Below are 18,645 nucleotides of genomic sequence, written 5' to 3' on the forward strand. Positions count from 1 at the left end.
GCCAATGACGTGATGTGAACTACGCGTACACGCGATGTGTCGCGAAATGAGGAGTAGCACAAATAGAAGTGAAATTAAGCCAATTACTCTCTGATACTAGTTCCAAACAGTTTGAATAAATTGGAAAATACGATTTATATCGTCAGACGCACTTCACGAGGTGAACAAGGCTCAGCCTTATCATGTGACGTGGTCCCCTCTTGCAAGTTAACGCTATGCCCAAAGTAGATGTGCTTAGGATTTCCAACATCAACAGTATTGTCGTTCTCAGTTGCTAACCCATTAGGACACTAAAACAACTTGATAAGGACAAAGTGCACATTCGTTTGCGAGTGTTCATGTCCTCTACCTCTCAGTTTTATCTAGTCCCCAACTTGAAAACAACATAGGCCAGCTCAACGCGTCACACGCGTCTTTGTAAACACCATCATGGGACACTCATCACAATCAGACCAGGACGTCAGCACATCACGAAAACGCAGATCCGACGTTCAGGACCAGAGTAATGAGTCGCCGCGAAAACGCAAACAGAGATTTGCATATCTCAAACCCCAAACTAGACGTATCTCTCAAGAACTGGTTCTCACAGAATGGAAAAGTCTGCCTAAACCGGCTCAGCAGCAAGTGCGTGACATCTTCTTGACTGCGAAGCGGACGACTTTGAATCAGGTCCTGGATGGTCCAAGGAGGACTGAAGCCGAGTTCGTGGTGAATGACGTACTGCGACGGCTAGAAAAGCAATTACCGAGGATGCCCTTTCCACCAAACACTAAGGTTGCGCATCTAGATTTGGATGGAATCCTTGAGCAAGTTGTGCGTCGACCCTTATCTTTAACTCTTTTTTTTCTTTGACTACAAAATTATTCTCTGATATGCGTGTCCGCTGACTCCGTGGTAGAGGATTTTGGAGACAGAGAAGGCATCACTAAACGACTCGGTCAAGCTGCTTGAGGGAGAAATCGAGCGCGAAGAGAAACGTATTGAGTTGAAGCGGAAAGAGCTAGCAAGACTCGAGAAGGAAAGCACAGCAGCACAGAAAGCACGAACACATCGTGCATCAAAGGTACCCATTTTCTTCTCTGCCTGATGCGTATGCTTTTCTGACAGATGAAAGACACACCCACTTCTTGAGGAGAATCTGCGCAGGTCGTCCTTGAATGATGATACTGAGAGCATTGGGCTTGTTACGTCTGCCAGAACGCCTCCCATCGATTTCGACGAGCCAGATGATGATCTTGCGCCGTTGCTGTCTCGGTTGCAAAATCACTTTGATTCGATTAAATCTAATACCGATAACTTGACTCAAATCGAGCACGAGATGCGGCGGACGCGAGCAGCTCTAAGCTCAGTTCTGCCTCCGCAAGTCTCGTAAATCATCATAAGGCCATCGCTAAATCCATACTTGACTGAAAAATTCTTCTGCTATTAGCGGCTCTCGAAGCCTCTCCTCTCTCAAAGAGGGCATATCAGACAGTCTGATTGCTTCAGGGAGAGCTATATCCAAATAGGCCTCCAAAACCACACTTGAAAAGAGCCAGTCCTCTCGATTACATTATTTGAAATCGAGCCAAGTCACAGAGTAAAATGGGCCCGCTCGTTCCAACGTCGGTTTGAATGAAAAGTCCGGTTCAAACCGTCATACAACATCAGTTAATAACCAGCTTCGACACTCTCAATCCCGCCCAGCAGCAGGCGACTAGTAACAAAGCTGAATATGGCCCGTGTTCGCTCCAAATTTATGTTGGTGCAGTCGTTCGATTGTTATCAATGGTCACTTCGAGTACAGTTTATGTGAAAGCTGTCATGCAGAAATCTGAATGGTTGTTGAATAGCAAGACAAGAACAATGCTCAAACGTCGCATGTGTCCATAAGGTCTTGGTGGATTGTGCGATCATATGTAGTGCCCACGACTGTTGTAGCTGAGTTTGTTGGTATCGTTGCTGATTTTGATGGGGAGATGGCACTCTCCAGCGCCACTGATTTGTATCGTCATTTTGCATAAAATTGAATTAAGACCGATTAATCGGTGATTACTCCACAGATGTTTCATGACAAATTCATGCTTGCAATCTCCACGTGGAGGTATACAGGCACATAGCAACAGATACAACGATATCTCAGCCATGACAGGCACAGATGTATTGAACCCAGCCCAGTTGAGGCCTAGGTATCGTTGCGGAGGCATAGGATTTCAACATGGCATTGAAATCCCGCTATTAGGAAAAGCCATGGAAGTACCTCTACAGAGAAGAGAACACCGATCATGTTGAGCTGGGGTTGATTGTAATGCAATAACCTTATTATCTTTCAATCTAATCTGTATCTGAGTAGTGATCTTGTATGAAGCTAAAGTTGAGGAGTAAAAAGCGTATATTCCTTGCCACGGAGTTGTGACCTACAGAACATTTCTCAGCTCATAGAGTCGGGGAATAGGTGTGGAACCACCATAATACGCCTGGAAATCAAATCTCGATGCATTTTGCTTCAGATTCAAAGCTCAAATTCAAAATAATCCATATACGGATCTCTTTTTTGTTCATCGAGAATTGAAGGTACAGGCATTGATCAAGCATATACTTCCGGAATTCGACTTAACGGTATTTTAACACGTTAGTTATTTTATGATCTCCATGCAAACTACATTGTAATGATGTCGAGTCATCAAAAAAGCTCACGATGGATTGCTTGCTAGACGGCAGTCGGTCTCGTCAACCGCGCGCAGTGTGACTTTTGCATGCTGCACACACGTGGCTAACGCTTCCAATTCCTACCTTCTGCCGACAATTCATTTCAGGCTCTTATAACTCGTTGATCAATATCTCGAGGTTATTTGCCACGTATGAACGCAGCCTCGCCTGATACAGCCTTTTCTTCAAATGGTAGCATTGACGTTTGTACCGAGGGAGAGCATAAATCCAAGTTCAAGCATCAAATAGTCATGCCCCTACGGCAACTCCTCAAACATCCAGTCATGTCCGCGTTCTTGAAGTCGATGAATCGTCTCTTGTGCTTCTTTAAGACCTAAATAGACCTGTGTATCTGCCGTGCAATCCCTGCTGTACCCGGCGCTACTGCTGAAGGCCTTCCAAACCAGCTTTACATCCCTTACGAACCCTATTGGCAAGTATGTATCCGTGGCAAAACCAGAATTGTCTCTCCAAAGTCGATGTCGACTTCCCCGTTCAAGAAAGCTTTCAAAGGGGCCACAATCGTATGAGTATGTGCACTCGGCATCCTGTACATGGTATTATCTTCCGTCTTCAATGCCCTGAGCAATACCGTTTCTATTTCCTTGTTCCGAAGACTGGTGTGAACAACTAACTGGAAAGTTTAATACACCTTGCTACCATTTGATGTCTCCTACGTATAGGCGATCGCGTCTCCAAGTTAGAGTCCTTGGATGAATGTAACTCTAATATAAGCCATCAGCTTATTGTCAGTACAGCAACAATATCTAGGCATGATGGGGCTCATCCATTCTGGTTTTCTGAGCCGTCCACAGTGTACACTTCAAATTCCTTCATGGGAAATGTAAAGAGCTCCAGCATCTTTTGGGACTTGGTAGTTAAAGGAATTGAAGCTGTCCGAACGCTCGATACCCGTTGGCCCCGCTGGCTGCGCAGTGTCCATGATAGTTAACTGTATGGAAACTAGGTAGGTACTTCAGGTGAGAACTTATTAGCATCTGTATATGAGGGCTTTCCGCACGCAAAGCGGACTTCAGAGAGGGCAGGATGAACGAGAAAGCACGAGCATCTAGTAAGAGTGATCACAGGTTTATCGGAGTATGACTTCAATGCACACAAATAGAGTCCGAGGCAATTGGATCGCATTGGCTGTTGTGTTTAAACTGTTTTTTCATTCAATGAATTGTGTCCACGACTCCCGCAGCCTTGCTTGCGCCTATGGTTGGTAGCAGTAAGCCCCGAGGCCCCAGCTGTGTTCAAAGAAGTTACACTATGCAGATAATCGTCCCATCATGCAAAGTCAAAAAGTCCCCATCTAGCGCATTTTTGATCATTTGCCCAAATTATGCTTGGCTCGTCAGGACTATGCGTACTCGCCACCATCGGCACCTTCCTGCTGCTGCTCCGCAAGACGCTGCTGTTCGGCGGCCTGCTGTGCTGCCTGTGCTTTAGCACCATAATCTTGAGACATTGGCTGCACCACGGGTTGCTCCTCCTTTGGCTCGATGATTGTAACAGTATCCGGGAGAGATTTCTGCGGACCGGACTTGCCCTCTGGGTCTGAGCCGCGCATGATCTTAACCTTGATACCCAGCACACCCTGGCGCAGCAGAACGTGGCGGGTGGCCTCATCGATGAAGTCCTTGGCCGGTTGGCCGGAGTGGATCATGAAACCGTCCTAGACGTATATTAGCACACCTGATTGAATAGCACTGCATACGGGTAATGGAACGTACAGTGAACTTCATGCTCTTGGCGCGAGCGGCCCTCAGCTTGCCGCTAACAACCACCTCGCAGCCCTTAGCACCTGACTCCATGATGAAGCGGAGCACACCATAGCATGCTCGGCGGACCGCAAGACCATTGAGAAGCTTGTATCGGAGGGACTCGCACTGAGCGACGGCGGACAGACCACGGTTCTGAACCTTGGCAGCATAAAGGGAGACGGAGTTCTCGGGGAACTTGAAACGCTTCTGGATGAGCGAGGTGAGTTCTCGAATGCGGCGTCCCTGCTCGCCGAGAACTTCTTGTGTGTGGGTGGCGCGGATGATAATATCGGTGACGGTCGGTGTAACGCGAACCTCAACGCCAGAGTAGCCCTCCTCAGCAAGTTCGCGCTGGAAAAACTCGTTCAGCTCGGCGTAGAATACACCGTCTAATTGTCCGGAGGTTAGCCAAAAAACATTCGTATGATCATCTAGGTGCGTCCTTAGGTTGCCCAGCTGCCCATTCACAATGAATCTAGTCCGTGATACAAGCATCGTATCGTTGGCCCGCTGTAATAAATTATACTCGCTGTGGGATGAATCATACCTGCGACGAACTTTCTCCGCTTGGAGCTTTTGCAATTGTCAGCACATGGGTATGACAGCGAAATTGACGTTGGACATACATAGCACCAGAGTGAGTGGCCATTCTGTCTTAGGTCTCCAGGTGCGTATCGCAAAGAGACGTGGTTGTGCGGTGGTAGAAGAATTGTCGTCGCCGAGACGATCTCGGAGTTCGAAAGTTTGCGATAATTGCTGTGTGGTGGGCCTTGGCATCATGTGACCGAAAACCTTCCGCCTTGCATACGACTCGCCGACTCGGAGGGTATTCGACGGTCAACATGAAAAAGAGTGCGCTGTCATAGCGGCTAGCAATCGCAATCATAATATCTCAGAAATCCTTATGCTTGAAACTTATCGACTATGCGAAAGACATTCTTCCTCCACGTGCATTAGATGTTTTCGGAGCAAGATCAATGGTCCTTATTGCTGATTTAGCTAGGAGAGTTCAAAATACGGCATGAGCATTGCCACAGCATGCACCAGCCACAGCATGACACCCCACCGATAGCGGTTCTGCCACTGACGAAACGAAGATCCCATCCATTGACTTGGTCAGTCCCAGGCGTACGTGACCTTGTGGTTTGCACATTTAACTCGCATCCACATCACGATCTCAGCTCTTACATTCCCGTTGCATCCTACCATGCAACACGAGCTTCGATAATGCTCCATGCCCTCGCTTTAGAGCCATCATGGACCGTGCGAAGGTGCCCATACCCAAGGTGGAAGACGTGACATGTTGGCGAGGAGGGAAGAGCGTAAAGGGTACACTGCATCTTTCGGTACGAACCTGAGAAATCTCGACGAAGTTTGGATGTGCTTTGAAATCCACTGATCGACATGCTGACGAGCTTCCCAGGCGCACCATTTCATATTTCGATATGCGCTGCCTAAGCCAGAAGGCGAGGCTGCAACAAATGCGCCGGAGAAGCATAAGGAAATGTGGATCACGTATCCCATGATATCCTACTGCGTATATAGGCCTTCTCCACCTGCTTCTCACCAGCCACCCACGATACGTCTGCGCTGTCGTGACTTCACGTTCATAGCCTTCAACTTCCTCACAGACAAAGAAGCGCGTGCCGTGTTTGAGAGCATACGCGCCTGCACATGTAGGTTAGGCAGTCTGGACAAGCTGCTAGCCTTCTCTTATCATTCTGTACCAAGGGAGAAGAAGATAAATGGCTGGGCGTTGTATGATGCGCGCAAAGAGTTTGCGAGGCAAGGGATTGGCCCGAAAAATACAGACAAAGGATGGCGGATAACGGAGATCAATAAAGATTATACGGTACGTATGTGTACGCGTCTGACGACTGAATTCAGAGTCAAGGTGACCCTAATGGCTATGCAAGCCATGCAAATTTTTTCGGATTATGCACGCCATCTTGAGATTTTTCCCTTTGTTTCCAACTGTAACATTCTCATTTTCGAGCCGCTAACTCGGTGTTAGTACTCGCCGACATACCCGGCGGTACTTGTTGTACCATCCAGTATATCAGACAATGTGCTCAACTACGCGAAAACATACCGCTCAAGAGCTCGGATACCGGTGCTCACATATCTTCACCCAATAAACAACGCGTCAATAACGAGGAGTTCACAGCCGATGGTTGGCGTTCGGGGCAACCGCAGTGCTCAGGATGAAAAACTTGTTGCAGCCGTCTGGGCGTCATCCAAGCCGACCAGACCGACAACGAAATCAGCGCCAGCAACGCCTAGAGGAAGCAGATCTACATCAGACTTGTCAGACTTTGTTGACAGACCGTCTGCTGACAGTATCGGGGATTCACAAGCGGGCGATGGGACTGGCAAGTCGAGTGAATCCGACATCAAAACAGTAAGCGATGGCACAGGGTCAGAGTCAGGTGAACTACCACGGGTCTACGGTGCCCAGCAGATGAACTTGATTGTAGATGCGCGGCCTACCGTGAATGCGTATGCAATGCAGGCCGTAGGCATGGGCACGGAGAACATGGACAATTACAAGGGCGCAGTGAAGGAGTATTTCGGGATTGACAACATACATGTGATGCGCAAATCACTTCAGGATGTCATCGAAGCCATGCGTGACTCAGACTTCACGTCGCTGCCGCCAGACCGGGAGAAACTGGCAAAAAGCGGCTGGTTGAAACACATCGGGCTCTTGGTCGACGGCGGCGTTCGAATCGCGCGCCAAGTAGGCATCTTCCATTCTCATGTTCTCATACACTGCTCAGATGGGTGGGATCGGACAAGCCAGCTGAGCTCGCTTGCGCAGCTATGCTTGGATCCGTACTACCGCACGCTAGACGGTTTCATCACGTTGGTCGAGAAAGACTGGCTCTCTTTCGGCCATATGTTCAGGCACAGGACGGGTCATCTGAGCAGTGAGAAATGGTTCGAGATCGAGAACGAGCGTATCGCAAATGACAGAGCTAGTCTAAACGGCACACAGACAAGCGGTGGAGGTGGGAATGCGTTCGAGAACGCGCTGTCCAAAGCACAGGGCTTCTTCAAGAAGAACGACAAAGATTCGGAAGACTCTGACTCGGACGAGCCGCCATATTCGGGGAAGAAAACTTCCTCATTGGAGGACCAAAAATACGCGACCAAGGTCAAGGAAACCAGCCCGGTGTTCCATCAGTTTCTCGATGCGACATATCAGATTATGTACCAGTTCCCGACACGGTTCGAGTTCAACGAGCGATTCCTTCGGCGGTTGCTTTACCACGTATACGCTTGCCAGTACGGCACGTTCCTGTTCGATAACGAAAAGGAGCGAGTGGAGTGGAGGGCCAAGGAGCGGACCAAGAGCGTGTGGGACTACATCTACTCGAAGAAGGAGGAGTTCCTCAACAAGGACTACGACCCAGAGGTCGACGATCATGTCCAGGGCAAGGAACGAATTATCCTGCCCACCAAGGAAAAAGTGCGCTGGTGGGCTGAGATGTTCGGTCGCACGGACGAGGAGATGAACGGCCCCGCCGTCAGCGGTCCTCCCGCGCCGCCGATGCTGGGGCCCGAGATCAACTTGCCGCCCGTCGTCACGGGTGTCGAGTCGGCGAACCACGCTGCCGGCGTCGGTTCCACCAGACATCCGGAGCCGCCGCAGACCAGCCGTGTCGTACAGCAAGGCCAGGAAGCCCTCAGCGCAGGCCTGGCCCGGCTGGGCATCGGACGCGGCGACAGAGCCAGCCCCGGCCCGAGCCGGCCGCGCAGCCCGCGGTCGAGCAAGGAGCTGATGGAGGTCGAGATGCAGTAGCGGATCCGGCGGCGCCGTGCGAGGACTTGACGCGGAGGCCGGGAGGCGGACAAATGGCCCAGCAGCACGGCCACTCACTCAGCACGTAGCTTACATCTAACGAAACTTAATCCGACTTCTTCTTTCCCCGCCTCCGTCCTTTCCGTTGCTGACCCCACCCACCCATTCCTTGCCCGAGCCCTTGCTACCCTCCTCCTCGTTCTCCACTGCTGTCCTTCAACCTTCCATGTCCCTCTCGTGCCCTCCTGCTGCCCTCCCTCGTCGCCTCGCCGAGCATTCGATCGGTTTTCTGGGAGTCGGGGTGCCTGCGTACCGAAGCCGAAACGGACGTGCCGTCGCACGGCCAGGTGACCAGGTCTTGTCTGGAGCGGGACATTGGGCTGGGCGGGGAGAAAGCGCGGAGGACGGGGACGAGGACGGGGGAGACTTAAGCGTCAAGGAAAAGTAAGAAAACACAAGCCTTTCTTTTTTTTGTGGAACGAGAGAGGAAATCCCTCCCTTGCCGGACGCAAAGTTGACGCAGAACGACGCAGATTAAGGTGCGCGGGAAAACCTCTTCTGTTTAGACGGGACATACATGTATAGATATATACATACATGAATGCATACGAACGTATTTACATACACGTGTACATGTCGTATTTACAATATCTTGTCTGCTTCACGTGCTCGTCTCCTGGTGTCACCGCAGCTGACGGCCCGATTTCGAGAAAAGTAAAGGAAGAGTCCCGAGTTGCGCACCACCATAAATGAAAACGAAGGGCGGGAAAGAAGAAGAAGAGAGAGAGAGAGAGAGAGAGAGAGTCGTTGTATGAGATACAGGGTTTGAACGAGCCGCCCATGGCAAAGGATACAGCCCGGCATGCTGGGTCACGAACTAATAGTACATGGACGCCACGGAACTTTTCACAGAAGTCCGCCAAGGGGGATTTCTTCGAGGTTGAAGCATCTTGGGTAAGAGATGTGGCAGGTAGAAGATGTGCAACGCTGAATACGGAAGCCGCCAGCCTTCGCCGGCGTATGAGCACTTGGGGTCTGCTTCGAGGAAATTCCAGCGTGACGGAGAAGAAGCAGGAAAGCCGTACCATCAACAAGGGTCACTGGAGTGTGTTGGGATCTTAGGAAGGGAAGGGGGAATAAAAAAAAAACACACTCCCCATTAGCCCGCCCGCCAGGTTGCTTCGTTACGCAGGCATGACTTGCTTTAAGAGCCGACCGAAGACGCCTCGAATACGGTCCGGCCGTTCCTGGGCTGCGGTGAGCACGATGGCTGTGCTGATAGCGAACGCGATTTCCTCGCGCCAGCGGTGCTGCATGCCTGTTAGCATACCCCCCATTTTCGTCGTGATCCGTTTGTGCATGCGCATCAAAAAAACAGAGTACATACCTCGCGCAAGTACCTCCTCGGGAACCAGACGCCAAGGGCCCGAGGAAGCACAAAGAGCATCAGTTCCGCCTGCCTGTGTGCAAGTTCGAGCAGCACGCTCCAGCCGCACAGCAGACAGCCCCCGAGGACGCAGAGCCCGCTGTCATACATTTGCGGCGTTATCGTCTTGCGACTGAAGAGCTTAGGCACCAGACGGGTCCGCGTCAGACAGACACCGTAGTAGAACAGCGCGACGAAGGCGCCCAGAAATGCAGAGCTTCTCGCGGTGTCCACGCTGGCCTTGCGTAGCACATCGAGTCGCCTCACTTTTTGGCTCTGCAGTCTCCTCAGGACAACAAGTGCCTGCAGAGGAGCATAGACGCCGAGTGCAAGCTTCCACGAGCGCCAGAAGCGCCAAAGGGCGTGCTTTTCACAGCTCGGTCCGCAACCATGATGGACGAGTTCACAAGGGACGGGGATCGTCTTTGCCGGGTCACCATACTCCTCAGGCAGATTGTATTCCTTTGCCATGGATCCAAGGAGAGGTGCCATGCCTGTATCTTTACCGTACACGAAGTTTCCGTACCGCGCCTGTCTCAAGGCGTGGATGAGACGTTCATCACATTCGGCGATCCGCCCGATCCATTGCACGTACGTGTAGGGCAGACGGGCCGGCGCGTAGAAGAAAGCGTTCATGATGAGCGCCGATGAAAGGGCGAACAGGATGGGTGAGCTTTTGCCATCCCACCATCGAGCCAATCTCCCTTTCGTCTTCTTGGTTTGCCAGTACCACTGGGCGAGCACGTCGGCCGCGCGTGCGACGGCGAAGAGCGTCAGGTCCATAGTCTTGCCCGCGAGCGGAGCTCCAAGAGCCGCCGCCGAAGGTTTCGAACTGACGGCCTGGGCAGGCAGTGGAGGCAAGCCCGAAGGGATCTTGGATGGCCTCTTGGACCGCGGCTCATCGCCATCGATCAGGACGTCGGAGATCCGCCTCGTAGGTCTGACGAATTTGGGGTTCGACGGACTGTTGAGCAGCCGGAAGCCTACGATGGCTGACAGAACTGCGGCCACAAATCTGGCGGCGACGCGATTGTTGCGCGTCCGAACGAGGCTCTCCCGCCCATGGATCCTTGTGTCCAGCGTTTGGAATACATGATTGATCGGATCGCGCAGCGCCGTCGAACCTCCCACGACAACGGTGCAGAACGCAGGAAATCGGTTCAGGGCGAGTCCTGATGCGAGTGCGTTGCGCACCTGTGGCCAAGATGTTGTCAGCACCGAGGTCTATACAATCACATGCCAGCGGGACATGAGGAAGGCAGATAGTAGGCCGCCGACGAAGTTCTTTACCCCAGTCTTGGCGCACACCCATAATAGATACTTGATCCCTGCAAAGAAGAAGATGCGAAAGTAGAATATCTGCTGTTCGATCGACAGCAGTGACGTACCTGGTTGAGTGCTCTGGCTAGATCTCCATGCTTACGCAAATGTGAGATCAACACGGAGCCAATCTTGGGGAACGTGGTCGATAGGTAAGCAAGCAAGAACGCTGCCGCCGTTCTGTTCTCGTTGTCAGTTCCGATATTGCCCTCCTTCACAATTTGGAATTTTTTTGGGAATTCGATTTTGATCAATGGTGGGGAATGTTTGTTTCTGGGATCCGTCCTGCGGGTTTGTTGGGGGTGGGGCCAGCGCAGTTCACAAATGCAGGAAGGGCGAGGAAGTTTGAGGGACTTTGCTGAAGGTCCAACATTATTTGCTTCCTAAAACCACGCTGTCCTTCTGAAGGGCGCTGTGGACGAATGGCTGGTGTGTGTAGCAAAGCGATGCGGAGTCGCTTAGGCAGGCACACGTTCGCGAGAGCCATGCGTGCATCCAAATGTCTGACGTCGATCGTTTCGTGACAACGTGCTTGTCAGCTGGGAAAGCATGACAAGCAATCACCCTCGGCAGGGAAACCATCCTCTTGCAGCCAGGGGGAGAAGTGTACTACGGCGCGAGACCCGGCGGCCGGTCCGGTCGCGGGGAGGAAAGGGTTATGAGTCGGGGAAACAGCATGGGGAAATGAAGATTGGCAGAAACTACTTACGGCTTCAGAATGTTTCGGCGAACGTTCTTCGGGCGGATCGTCGTCGACGCCATGATTAACGACCGACGTGGAGCCGAGGCCTGGGAGTTGCGAAATCAATCCACGCCCAGAGCAGTGACCGGACAAAGTTCAAGCGTTGACGGTGGTGTGGTCACAACAAGCGACGGGAGGCCGGTGGACGCAACAACAACCGGGTTAGGCGTGCAGACCCGGGGGGAAGGAGACTGTGGACGTCGGCGAGTGTGAGAGAGAATGTGGGTGTGCTTGCTTGAGACAACGTCCGTCGTCTTAACAGCCGCTCTCGCAGACGCCGAAGCAGCACAGATGGTGCTGCGGATATTATTTCGCGCCAAGGGAACACGCAGGGAGGACACGCGAGAGTTTGAGCAGGGAGCGGTAGGGCAGACGCCACGCAGCTTAACGGCCGTGGCAGGAAAATGGAGAAGCCGAACCCTGCCCTGGCCAAGCCTGACGTTCCTTTGAGTCAGCAACCAGAAGGACGAGGATCAGGAGGTCGAGTCGAAGTAGCGTGAGGATGCGGTTAGCAGTGGAGGGCTTGGGCTACGAGGCACAGTGCCGCGCTGGCAGGTAATGTCGAGTGAGTAGGGTCAAGTAACAAGCCTGGGGCGCCGCGCAGGACGCAAGGAGTCTGAGGGCGGGGTCCAGCGGTTGCGATCGATCTCGGCTGATTGGCCGCTTTGGGATGGTGTGGAAGGCGGCAGCGGGCACGAGCCGAGGCTGTGTGCGTTTTGGGGCGAGCACGGCGAGTGCGCGAACAAGGGCCTCCTCTCGCTGGCGGCGGGCGCAGACGCAAGGGACAAACTGCAGCAGACGAGATGAACGGAGGGGCGCGTGGAAGGGGAGTGAAACGGATGTCTGTAGAGAAGACGGATGGAAGTCGCATGGAAGCATTCGAAGGCGAGACGAAGGGAACGGGAGATCTGGGGTGGAAGTCGAGGGCTGGGCGCGACTGTGGGAGAGAAGGCCTGGGTGGTGGAGGGCGTGCGGCGCGCCAACGTTTGGCTCCTCTGGTCTCAAGGAAGAAGCACCGTCTCGGCCAGCCCACGAAGCAGAGCAATCGGCTGACACAATGAACACACGCTCTCTCTCGGATGTCCCTCTCATTTTCTTTCCCTTTTTTTTTCTCTCTCCTGCCCGTCTACGTGCACAAACCGGGAACGCAGGACCGAACGATGCGCCGGGACGGACCACGACAAGCCGAGCCTTGGGGCGCGTCACCAGGCTTCCCGCTGCCAAGGAAAGAGTGGACGCGGAAGCGGGAAGAGGAAAATTATTCGCCGAACGAGACCAACGACGGGCAACGGCGAGGGTCGTCTCTGATGCGGCAAGGCAGGTACCAGCAGCAGGACGTGTGCCGGCCAGCAGAGCCGCAAGCCGCATCGAGAGAGACGCGGCTGGCAAGGCCGGTGGTGCGGAGGAAGACGGTAGTAGCAGGCGAGTACGTAGGAATGCAAGCAACGCAGCGAGTGGCTCGGTCTTCACGTCGGGACACGCGTCTGCGTGTGTATGTGGGTGTTTACAAGACAGAGAGCGAAGGCTGTCCTCGGAAGAGACATGCAGTGTCCGTCTGCCTCTCCGTCCGTCACTCTCCTTCTCTCCTTCTTCCTCTGCTCTCCGTCTGTGTTCATGTGGCTCCCTCTAAGCACGAAGTCCTGGCCAGGCGTCATCGATGGAAGCGCCGGTGCGCTCCGGGCGTGCAGAGGGAGAAGAACTGAAGTCGCATGGGTTAGCAGTGCGTAGGATCCAAGCAATGCACCACCATTAGTCAATGCGACGCATCTAGATGACGGCAGGGCACAGAGAGAGACGGAGAACAACAAAGGTGAGACACGCGTAATTAGGACCTGATCCGCGTTCAGCTGGCTCGGACCAGGAGGGCAGAGTGCAGAGTGCAGAATGCAGCGTGCAGAGTCTGATGCAAACTCGCATGCGTCAGGCTCACGCTCACGCTCACGCTCACGCACACGCACAGAAGCTGGAGCGGATTGATCAAGATGAGGCTGTTTACTGTCGTTGGTGGCGCTGCAGGGGGCGGAGGCGATGCGTGAGGGAAGACCAAGATGGGCGCGCTACTGCCAGGACGACTACCACTACTGCTACTCCTCCGCCTCCCGCTGCTGCTACTACATCCGTCTGCTACTGTAACCGTGAGCCTGCTCCTGCTCGTATCGTTGCGCCTGTTACTGCTGCTCCTTTAATAGCGCGCACGACTGCTACCAGCCATTTCTGGCGTGAAGACGGTTCGGTCACCTGCCGATGCAGGGCGGCGGCGTGGGAAACGGATGGCCGTGTGGTGAGTGTGCCAGGTCCAAGGCCAGTCCCGCCGGGTGCAGGCTCCGATTGGCCGACACTCGCGGCGGGGGGCTCGAGATGCCTCGTGCAAGAGGCGCAAACAGACCCGTTGGATCAAATGAATTAAGTTTAGATGCAGTTAGCGTCCAGACTGGACGACGGCCGACCACTTTCACATGCAACATCAGAAAAAAAAAGTGTCGTGCACGTCCACGCTTCCCAAGACGAATCTTCACAGCCTCGACCGTGCTGAACCGCGACGTCTTGACCTGACCTAACCTGACCTGACGGCGCCGACACTGCGACCCAGAATCGGACTGCTGAACCGACTTGACCGGCACGATTAAGCATTGCTACGGCTGCGGACAGTCAACCCCAGGCGAGCTCGGTTTTGGTTGAGAAAAAGAACGGGGGTTCGAGCGATCAGAGGGCCCAGCTGGTGCGTGCTGTTCGTTTCGTCTGGCTTGCTGCACCGCGTCTTCCCGGTACGGATCCGAACGAAATCACTCGCGCTGCGCTCAACTCCGCCGTTCGCTTCTGCTTCAACCTTGGGTAAGCTGCCCCAAACTCCCCGAAAGCCGTTTTGGACGAGTTCCGCAGAGCCCGGTGGAGGAGGAGGAGGAGGAGGAGGAGGGGGGAGACACACGGGGAACGAACAGGAACCAGAGGCCGAGAGAGGGGGGGGGAGCGAGACAGAGCAGAGAGTTTGTGTGTGCATGTGTGTGTGTGTGAGAGAGAGAGAGAGAGAGTGAGTGAGTGAGTGAGGAAACGAGGGGAGAGAGCGAGGGCGGCAGAGAAGAGAGCGCCGTGGGACGTCAGTGTGCGCGTGGGCGAAAGGACGTCAGTGTCGCTGCTGCTCGGTGCGTGCATGAGCGCGTTGAGTATGGGGTTTGTCGAGCATGTGGTGGAGTGGATGTGTCTGTGTGTCTCTCTCTGGGCCCGTCCTCCGCCTGGCTCGCCCGAGTTCCGCTCCAGCAACGCCCTCTTATGCACCGTTGTATTATGCGCTTTAGCTCAACCTAAACCCAACCCGACCTAACTTCACCCAATCTTACCCTGTCCTGCCTTGCCTTACTGACCTCAACACCACCACCACCGCTCCAAACCCACCGCATTCACCCGCAGACACCCACAAGTATCCGCAAACGGCTAACCCGCGCAGCCGCCAGCTTCAAGCGCTTCTGCTTCTTTGCGCGCGCACGCTTGCAGCACAAAGTCCACGGAAAAACACCCTACCATCGTCTTCTTCGCCTACACGGATCTCTGCCGACCTCAATCCTGTCAGACAATCATTCGAGATCTCCCAAGATTTAACCGTTTCGAACAGCCCCAACCCCAGATCTTCTCTGTCCGGCATACCGTCCCAAGCCTCTTCCAACCCATATACGTACGAACGCGTGCCTTTTCCCGCCGAATTGGGCATGCTGGATGATGCAGTCGACTTTCCGCCGCCGTCGACACTGCCGCTGCACATTCGCTCCCGCTGCTGCATAACCACCAACACCACAACCTCAATCGTCGCCACAGCTACAACCACAGTCGCAGCACCGCTGCGCCCCTCCCTCGCTGCCTGCAGTCGCTAGTACGGGCACGTTCGTTCCGTGCCGCTGCTCGAAATGAACTCGGCTGGCGCTCCACACATTCAACAAGCGGGCCCTTTCGGATGTAAGCGAAGCGCACAAAACAGCTCTTGCCGTCCCAGCCAGATTCCGAGCCACAGCGTGAAGAGTGCGTTTTTACTGACTCTACCGTGCTACCAGACTCCTTCTTCCAGCATGACTCGTCTTCGATACCTGACGCCGACCCCACCGCCACCACAACCACCGCTGCGTCTGCCTCTACCTGCTCCTCGTCTGTCGCTGCTGCTACCACCTCGACCGCCGCTCCGCCTACGCCGGGTCCCTCCCTGCTCAATCACCAGGAAGAGGACTACATCAATACCTTCTTCATGGCCCACGCCGGTCAGGAGATGACGAGCAATTCCTTTGACATCGCCATTCAGCAGGCTTCCGACCAGCTCCAAGGTACCGCCATGACCCAATTCGGCTGGCTCATGACCGAGCAACCGCCAAACTTCATCACTGCCTCTGCTACTCCAAAGCAAACCTCCCACCACCTCGGGCCGTATCAGCATATGGCCCACCACGCGAGTCTCGACTTTGGAAACGGGCACCATCAGCACCACCAGCACCCCCTCCACACACAGCACTTCATGGACAGCAACGACATGCTCAGTGGGGGCGCCGCTGTCGCGAACGACTCCAACAATAACGCCAACATCCACCAGAGCATGCTCGCACAGGGCTCGATGCTGCAACAGCATGGCGGCATGGGCGGTCCCGCGCACATGCAGCCTCCACAGCAGACGCCCTCGCTCGTGTCCGGTCCCAGCACCGAGGCCAGCGACATGATGCACCCCACCGACGCCCTGCAGGGTCTGCCCGTGTCCTCCGCCTCGCTCATGGCCGGCGGTGCAGTCATCCCGCCCACAACTATCCTCCCCCACGAGCTGCGCGACATCCTCAGCGCAAATCCGCTGACAGCGCACGCGCTCGGCAACACGCTATCGGGCCTCGCGCCTCTGGACACCGTCCTGCACGACGTGCACTACGACGGTCCGCACACGGCCCCCGCGCGGCTCGACGAGGCTGCTGACGCGCGCCTGTTCCGCTTCGGGTCCGACTCGCATTTTGGCCTTGACGGCTTCAAGCCTTCGTCCAACTCGGAGCGTCACGAATTCATCGCCCAGCGACTCACCGAGGAGCTTCACATGCTCAAGCCCATAAACCGCAGCAACAACCCTACTCGCGCTTCCTCGCCCGTCGGCGGTGGCCCTGCCGTCGGTCATGCGCGAAAGCGCTCCTCGGCACACCTCGACGGACCCGGCGGCATGAGGACAGATGACGATACTGGTCACCCCGGCAGGCCCAAGAAGCGGCGGAAGGACTCGGCTGACGACGATGTCGGTGGTGACTGCGACGGTGATGACGATCAGGCCGGCGGTGGCGCGGCCCCTGGGAGACGGAAACTGCCCATGTCAGGCAACCTGCGCATGCGCCGCGTCTCCTCTGCAGCCTCTGCCGCCGACGATCCCAACGGCTCTGGTCACGTGTCTGCCAGCCCCTCCAAGCGGCGGCGGTCCTCAGGGCCAGGGGCAGGCGGCAAACCGCCACGCGAGAACCTGACGGAAGAGCAGAAACGCAACAATCACATTCACTCGGAGCAGAAGCGGCGCAACCTGATCAAACGCGGCTTTGACGAGCTTCGCCGGCTCGTCCCGGAGCTGCGCGCTGGTGGCCTCAGCAAGAGCATGGAACTTGTCGAGGTCAGCAACTTCCTCGAGCAGCTTGTCGGCGCGAACAAGGAGCTCCGACGCCGCATGGGCATCGTCAAGCCGGGTTGACAACCTCGCTACCCGGGCGTCCTGCAGAACGCGACGGCGACTGGACGTGTGTCATGTGTACATCCCGTGTTTGCCGTCATCATTGTTGTTGTCATCCTCGCCTTCGTCGCGTCCTGCTCCTATTGCCACTGCTGCTGCTGCTACCACTACTTCTGCAGCCGCTTCTCGTCAACATTATTATCATTGGTCATCAACAATCACATTCCATGTTCTTTTACGCTCCCCATGGCAGAAACGGTTCTTCTTTTTTTTTGGACGGGGATTCACGAACGACCATCTACGAATCATGGATCATGGCATACTCAGCTCGAAGGTTCTATTTTTCTCTCTTCGCTCTTTCTCTCTCTCTCTTTGTGTGTGTGGGTGTGTGCCTCTCTTCTATTCGGAGGTTTTGGGAAGGCGTCTTGGATGACTTTTCTTCGCCTACACATACGACCGGTTTCTCCGTTTACATCTACTTTTTTTAATCCAGCCTTCCTGGCGCGAGAGAGTCTTAGCCGCGCATCGCCAATAAAATCCTCCTCTCCAGGCGCACATGCATCCGTGGGGACGAAGACGTTTCTGCGTCAACACATGGGATTTGCGGACTAATTCACCCAATCCCCCGGCCTGCACATACCGCACTTCCTTGCCTTACAGAGAGTATGTGCCTGGACCTCGTTTTCCACGGGGACCAGATGCGGGATGGGTCTCAAGAGCGCTGGGAGGGCCGCGTATGAGGACGGGGGAAGGAATAAAGGAGGCACAGATATCCTTTTGCCTTCCACTCTTTCTCCCACCTCATTACCGCTTATTCTGTTTTTTTGCTGCCCACCGCTTGTTGGTGAGTTGTGTAGGGAGGCACGAAGAAAGGCATCGACGAACAGTGAAGGAGAGATGGAAAAAGCACACACAAAAGAAAAGGATGAGGATGAAGAAGAACGGAACGAAAAAAAAAGAGGAGAAAAAAAGGAGGCGGGAAGGGGAATGGGGAGAGGGGGAGGTTGCCTTTGGATAGAACAGCACACGCCCCGTTCTGGCCAGCTCCCAACTGTGTACCATAAAGCGTTTTTCTGTTCCCTATCGCTGCTTGCGTTGGCACCGGCTTCGGCTCTTTTATCTTTCTCTCTTGGGTCCTTAGTCTTTTATCTTTCCTCTCACCTGGGCTTTTATCACACGTTGCCACATGGAACCAAAAAGGCGGAGTGGCCGGCCCAAGCGGGGTCCAACAAAAAG

The 18,645-nt window shown here is 54.4% G+C and overlaps 5 protein-coding genes across 6 annotated transcripts; 3 read left to right on the forward strand and 2 right to left on the reverse strand.

Moving 5' to 3' along the window:
- The first annotated feature begins 230 nt into the window (after positions 1 to 230).
- PV09_02704 (uncharacterized protein) lies at positions 231 to 2,174 on the forward strand. The gene is made up of 3 exons (XM_016355791.1): positions 231 to 813; positions 899 to 1,063; positions 1,115 to 2,174. Exons 1-3 carry the CDS (start codon positions 430 to 432, stop codon positions 1,370 to 1,372), a joined length of 807 nt encoding a protein of 268 aa, XP_016216097.1. The 5' UTR covers positions 231 to 429; the 3' UTR covers positions 1,373 to 2,174.
- A 1,639-nt stretch (positions 2,175 to 3,813) lies between these two features.
- PV09_02705 (40S ribosomal protein) lies at positions 3,814 to 5,213 on the reverse strand. Its single transcript, XM_016355792.1, has 4 exons — positions 5,081 to 5,213; positions 5,002 to 5,027; positions 4,425 to 4,843; positions 3,814 to 4,366 (listed from the first exon to the last, which is right to left on the reverse strand). The coding sequence occupies exons 1-4, from the start codon at positions 5,101 to 5,103 to the stop codon at positions 4,052 to 4,054; spliced, it is 783 nt and encodes a 260-aa protein (XP_016216098.1). The 5' UTR covers positions 5,104 to 5,213; the 3' UTR covers positions 3,814 to 4,051.
- Positions 5,214 to 5,564: 351 nt separating this feature from the next.
- PV09_02706 (uncharacterized protein) lies at positions 5,565 to 8,873 on the forward strand. The gene is made up of 3 exons (XM_016355793.1): positions 5,565 to 5,800; positions 5,878 to 6,306; positions 6,469 to 8,873. The coding sequence occupies exons 1-3, from the start codon at positions 5,711 to 5,713 to the stop codon at positions 8,257 to 8,259; spliced, it is 2,310 nt and encodes a 769-aa protein (XP_016216099.1). The 5' UTR covers positions 5,565 to 5,710; the 3' UTR covers positions 8,260 to 8,873.
- A 15-nt stretch (positions 8,874 to 8,888) lies between these two features.
- On the reverse strand, positions 8,889 to 12,321 carry PV09_02707 (uncharacterized protein). Its single transcript, XM_016355794.1, has 4 exons — positions 11,715 to 12,321; positions 11,074 to 11,185; positions 9,647 to 10,879; positions 8,889 to 9,569 (listed from the first exon to the last, which is right to left on the reverse strand). The coding sequence occupies exons 1-4, from the start codon at positions 11,765 to 11,767 to the stop codon at positions 9,444 to 9,446; spliced, it is 1,524 nt and encodes a 507-aa protein (XP_016216100.1). The 5' UTR covers positions 11,768 to 12,321; the 3' UTR covers positions 8,889 to 9,443.
- A 1,914-nt stretch (positions 12,322 to 14,235) lies between these two features.
- PV09_02708 lies at positions 14,236 to 18,399 on the forward strand. 2 transcript variants are annotated; one of them, XM_016355796.1, is made up of 3 exons: positions 14,236 to 14,579; positions 15,190 to 15,692; positions 15,788 to 18,399. In XM_016355796.1, the coding sequence occupies exons 2-3, from the start codon at positions 15,644 to 15,646 to the stop codon at positions 17,428 to 17,430; spliced, it is 1,692 nt and encodes a 563-aa protein (XP_016216102.1). In that variant the 5' UTR covers positions 14,236 to 14,579; positions 15,190 to 15,643; the 3' UTR covers positions 17,431 to 18,399. The 2 variants fall into 2 exon arrangements, with proteins under 2 accessions (XP_016216102.1, XP_016216101.1); XM_016355795.1 differs by lacking the exon at positions 14,236 to 14,579 and having other exon boundaries at positions 14,714 to 15,692.
- The last annotated feature ends 246 nt before the right edge of the window (positions 18,400 to 18,645 follow it).

The sequence above is a fragment of the Verruconis gallopava genome, assembly GCF_000836295.1.
Source record: "Verruconis gallopava strain CBS 43764 unplaced genomic scaffold supercont1.7, whole genome shotgun sequence".
In the NCBI taxonomy this organism is placed as follows: domain Eukaryota; kingdom Fungi; phylum Ascomycota; class Dothideomycetes; order Venturiales; family Sympoventuriaceae; genus Verruconis; species Verruconis gallopava.

Coding starts and splice junctions, on each gene's coding strand:
- PV09_02704 (XM_016355791.1), top strand. CDS start 430: ATGGGACACTCATCACAATCAGACCAGGACGTCAGCACATCACGAAAA. Junction 814..898: donor ATGGAATCCTTGAGCAAGTT/GTGCGTCGACCC, acceptor ACTCCGTGGTAG/AGGATTTTGGAGACAGAGAA. Junction 1,064..1,114: donor GAACACATCGTGCATCAAAG/GTACCCATTTTC, acceptor GACAGATGAAAG/ACACACCCACTTCTTGAGGA.
- PV09_02705 (XM_016355792.1), bottom strand. CDS start 5,103: ATGGCCACTCACTCTGGTGCTAT. Junction 5,028..5,080: donor GCCACTCACTCTGGTGCTAT/GTATGTCCAACG, acceptor CAATTGCAAAAG/CTCCAAGCGGAGAAAGTTCG. Junction 4,367..4,424: donor CCAAGAGCATGAAGTTCACT/GTACGTTCCATT, acceptor ATATACGTCTAG/GACGGTTTCATGATCCACTC.
- PV09_02706 (XM_016355793.1), top strand. CDS start 5,711: ATGGACCGTGCGAAGGTGCCCATACCCAAGGTGGAAGACGTGACATGT. Junction 5,801..5,877: donor AGGGTACACTGCATCTTTCG/GTACGAACCTGA, acceptor CGAGCTTCCCAG/GCGCACCATTTCATATTTCG. Junction 6,307..6,468: donor AGATCAATAAAGATTATACG/GTACGTATGTGT, acceptor ACTCGGTGTTAG/TACTCGCCGACATACCCGGC.
- PV09_02707 (XM_016355794.1), bottom strand. CDS start 11,767: ATGGCGTCGACGACGATCCGCCCGAAGAACGTTCGCCGAAACATTCTG. Junction 10,880..11,073: donor TAGCCAGAGCACTCAACCAG/GTACGTCACTGC, acceptor TCTTGGCCACAG/GTGCGCAACGCACTCGCATC. Junction 9,570..9,646: donor CGAGGAGGTACTTGCGCGAG/GTATGTACTCTG, acceptor ACAGGCATGCAG/CACCGCTGGCGCGAGGAAAT.
- PV09_02708 (XM_016355796.1), top strand. CDS start 15,644: ATGAACTCGGCTGGCGCTCCACACATTCAACAAGCGGGCCCTTTCGGA. Junction 15,693..15,787: donor ACAAGCGGGCCCTTTCGGAT/GTAAGCGAAGCG, acceptor CCGTGCTACCAG/ACTCCTTCTTCCAGCATGAC.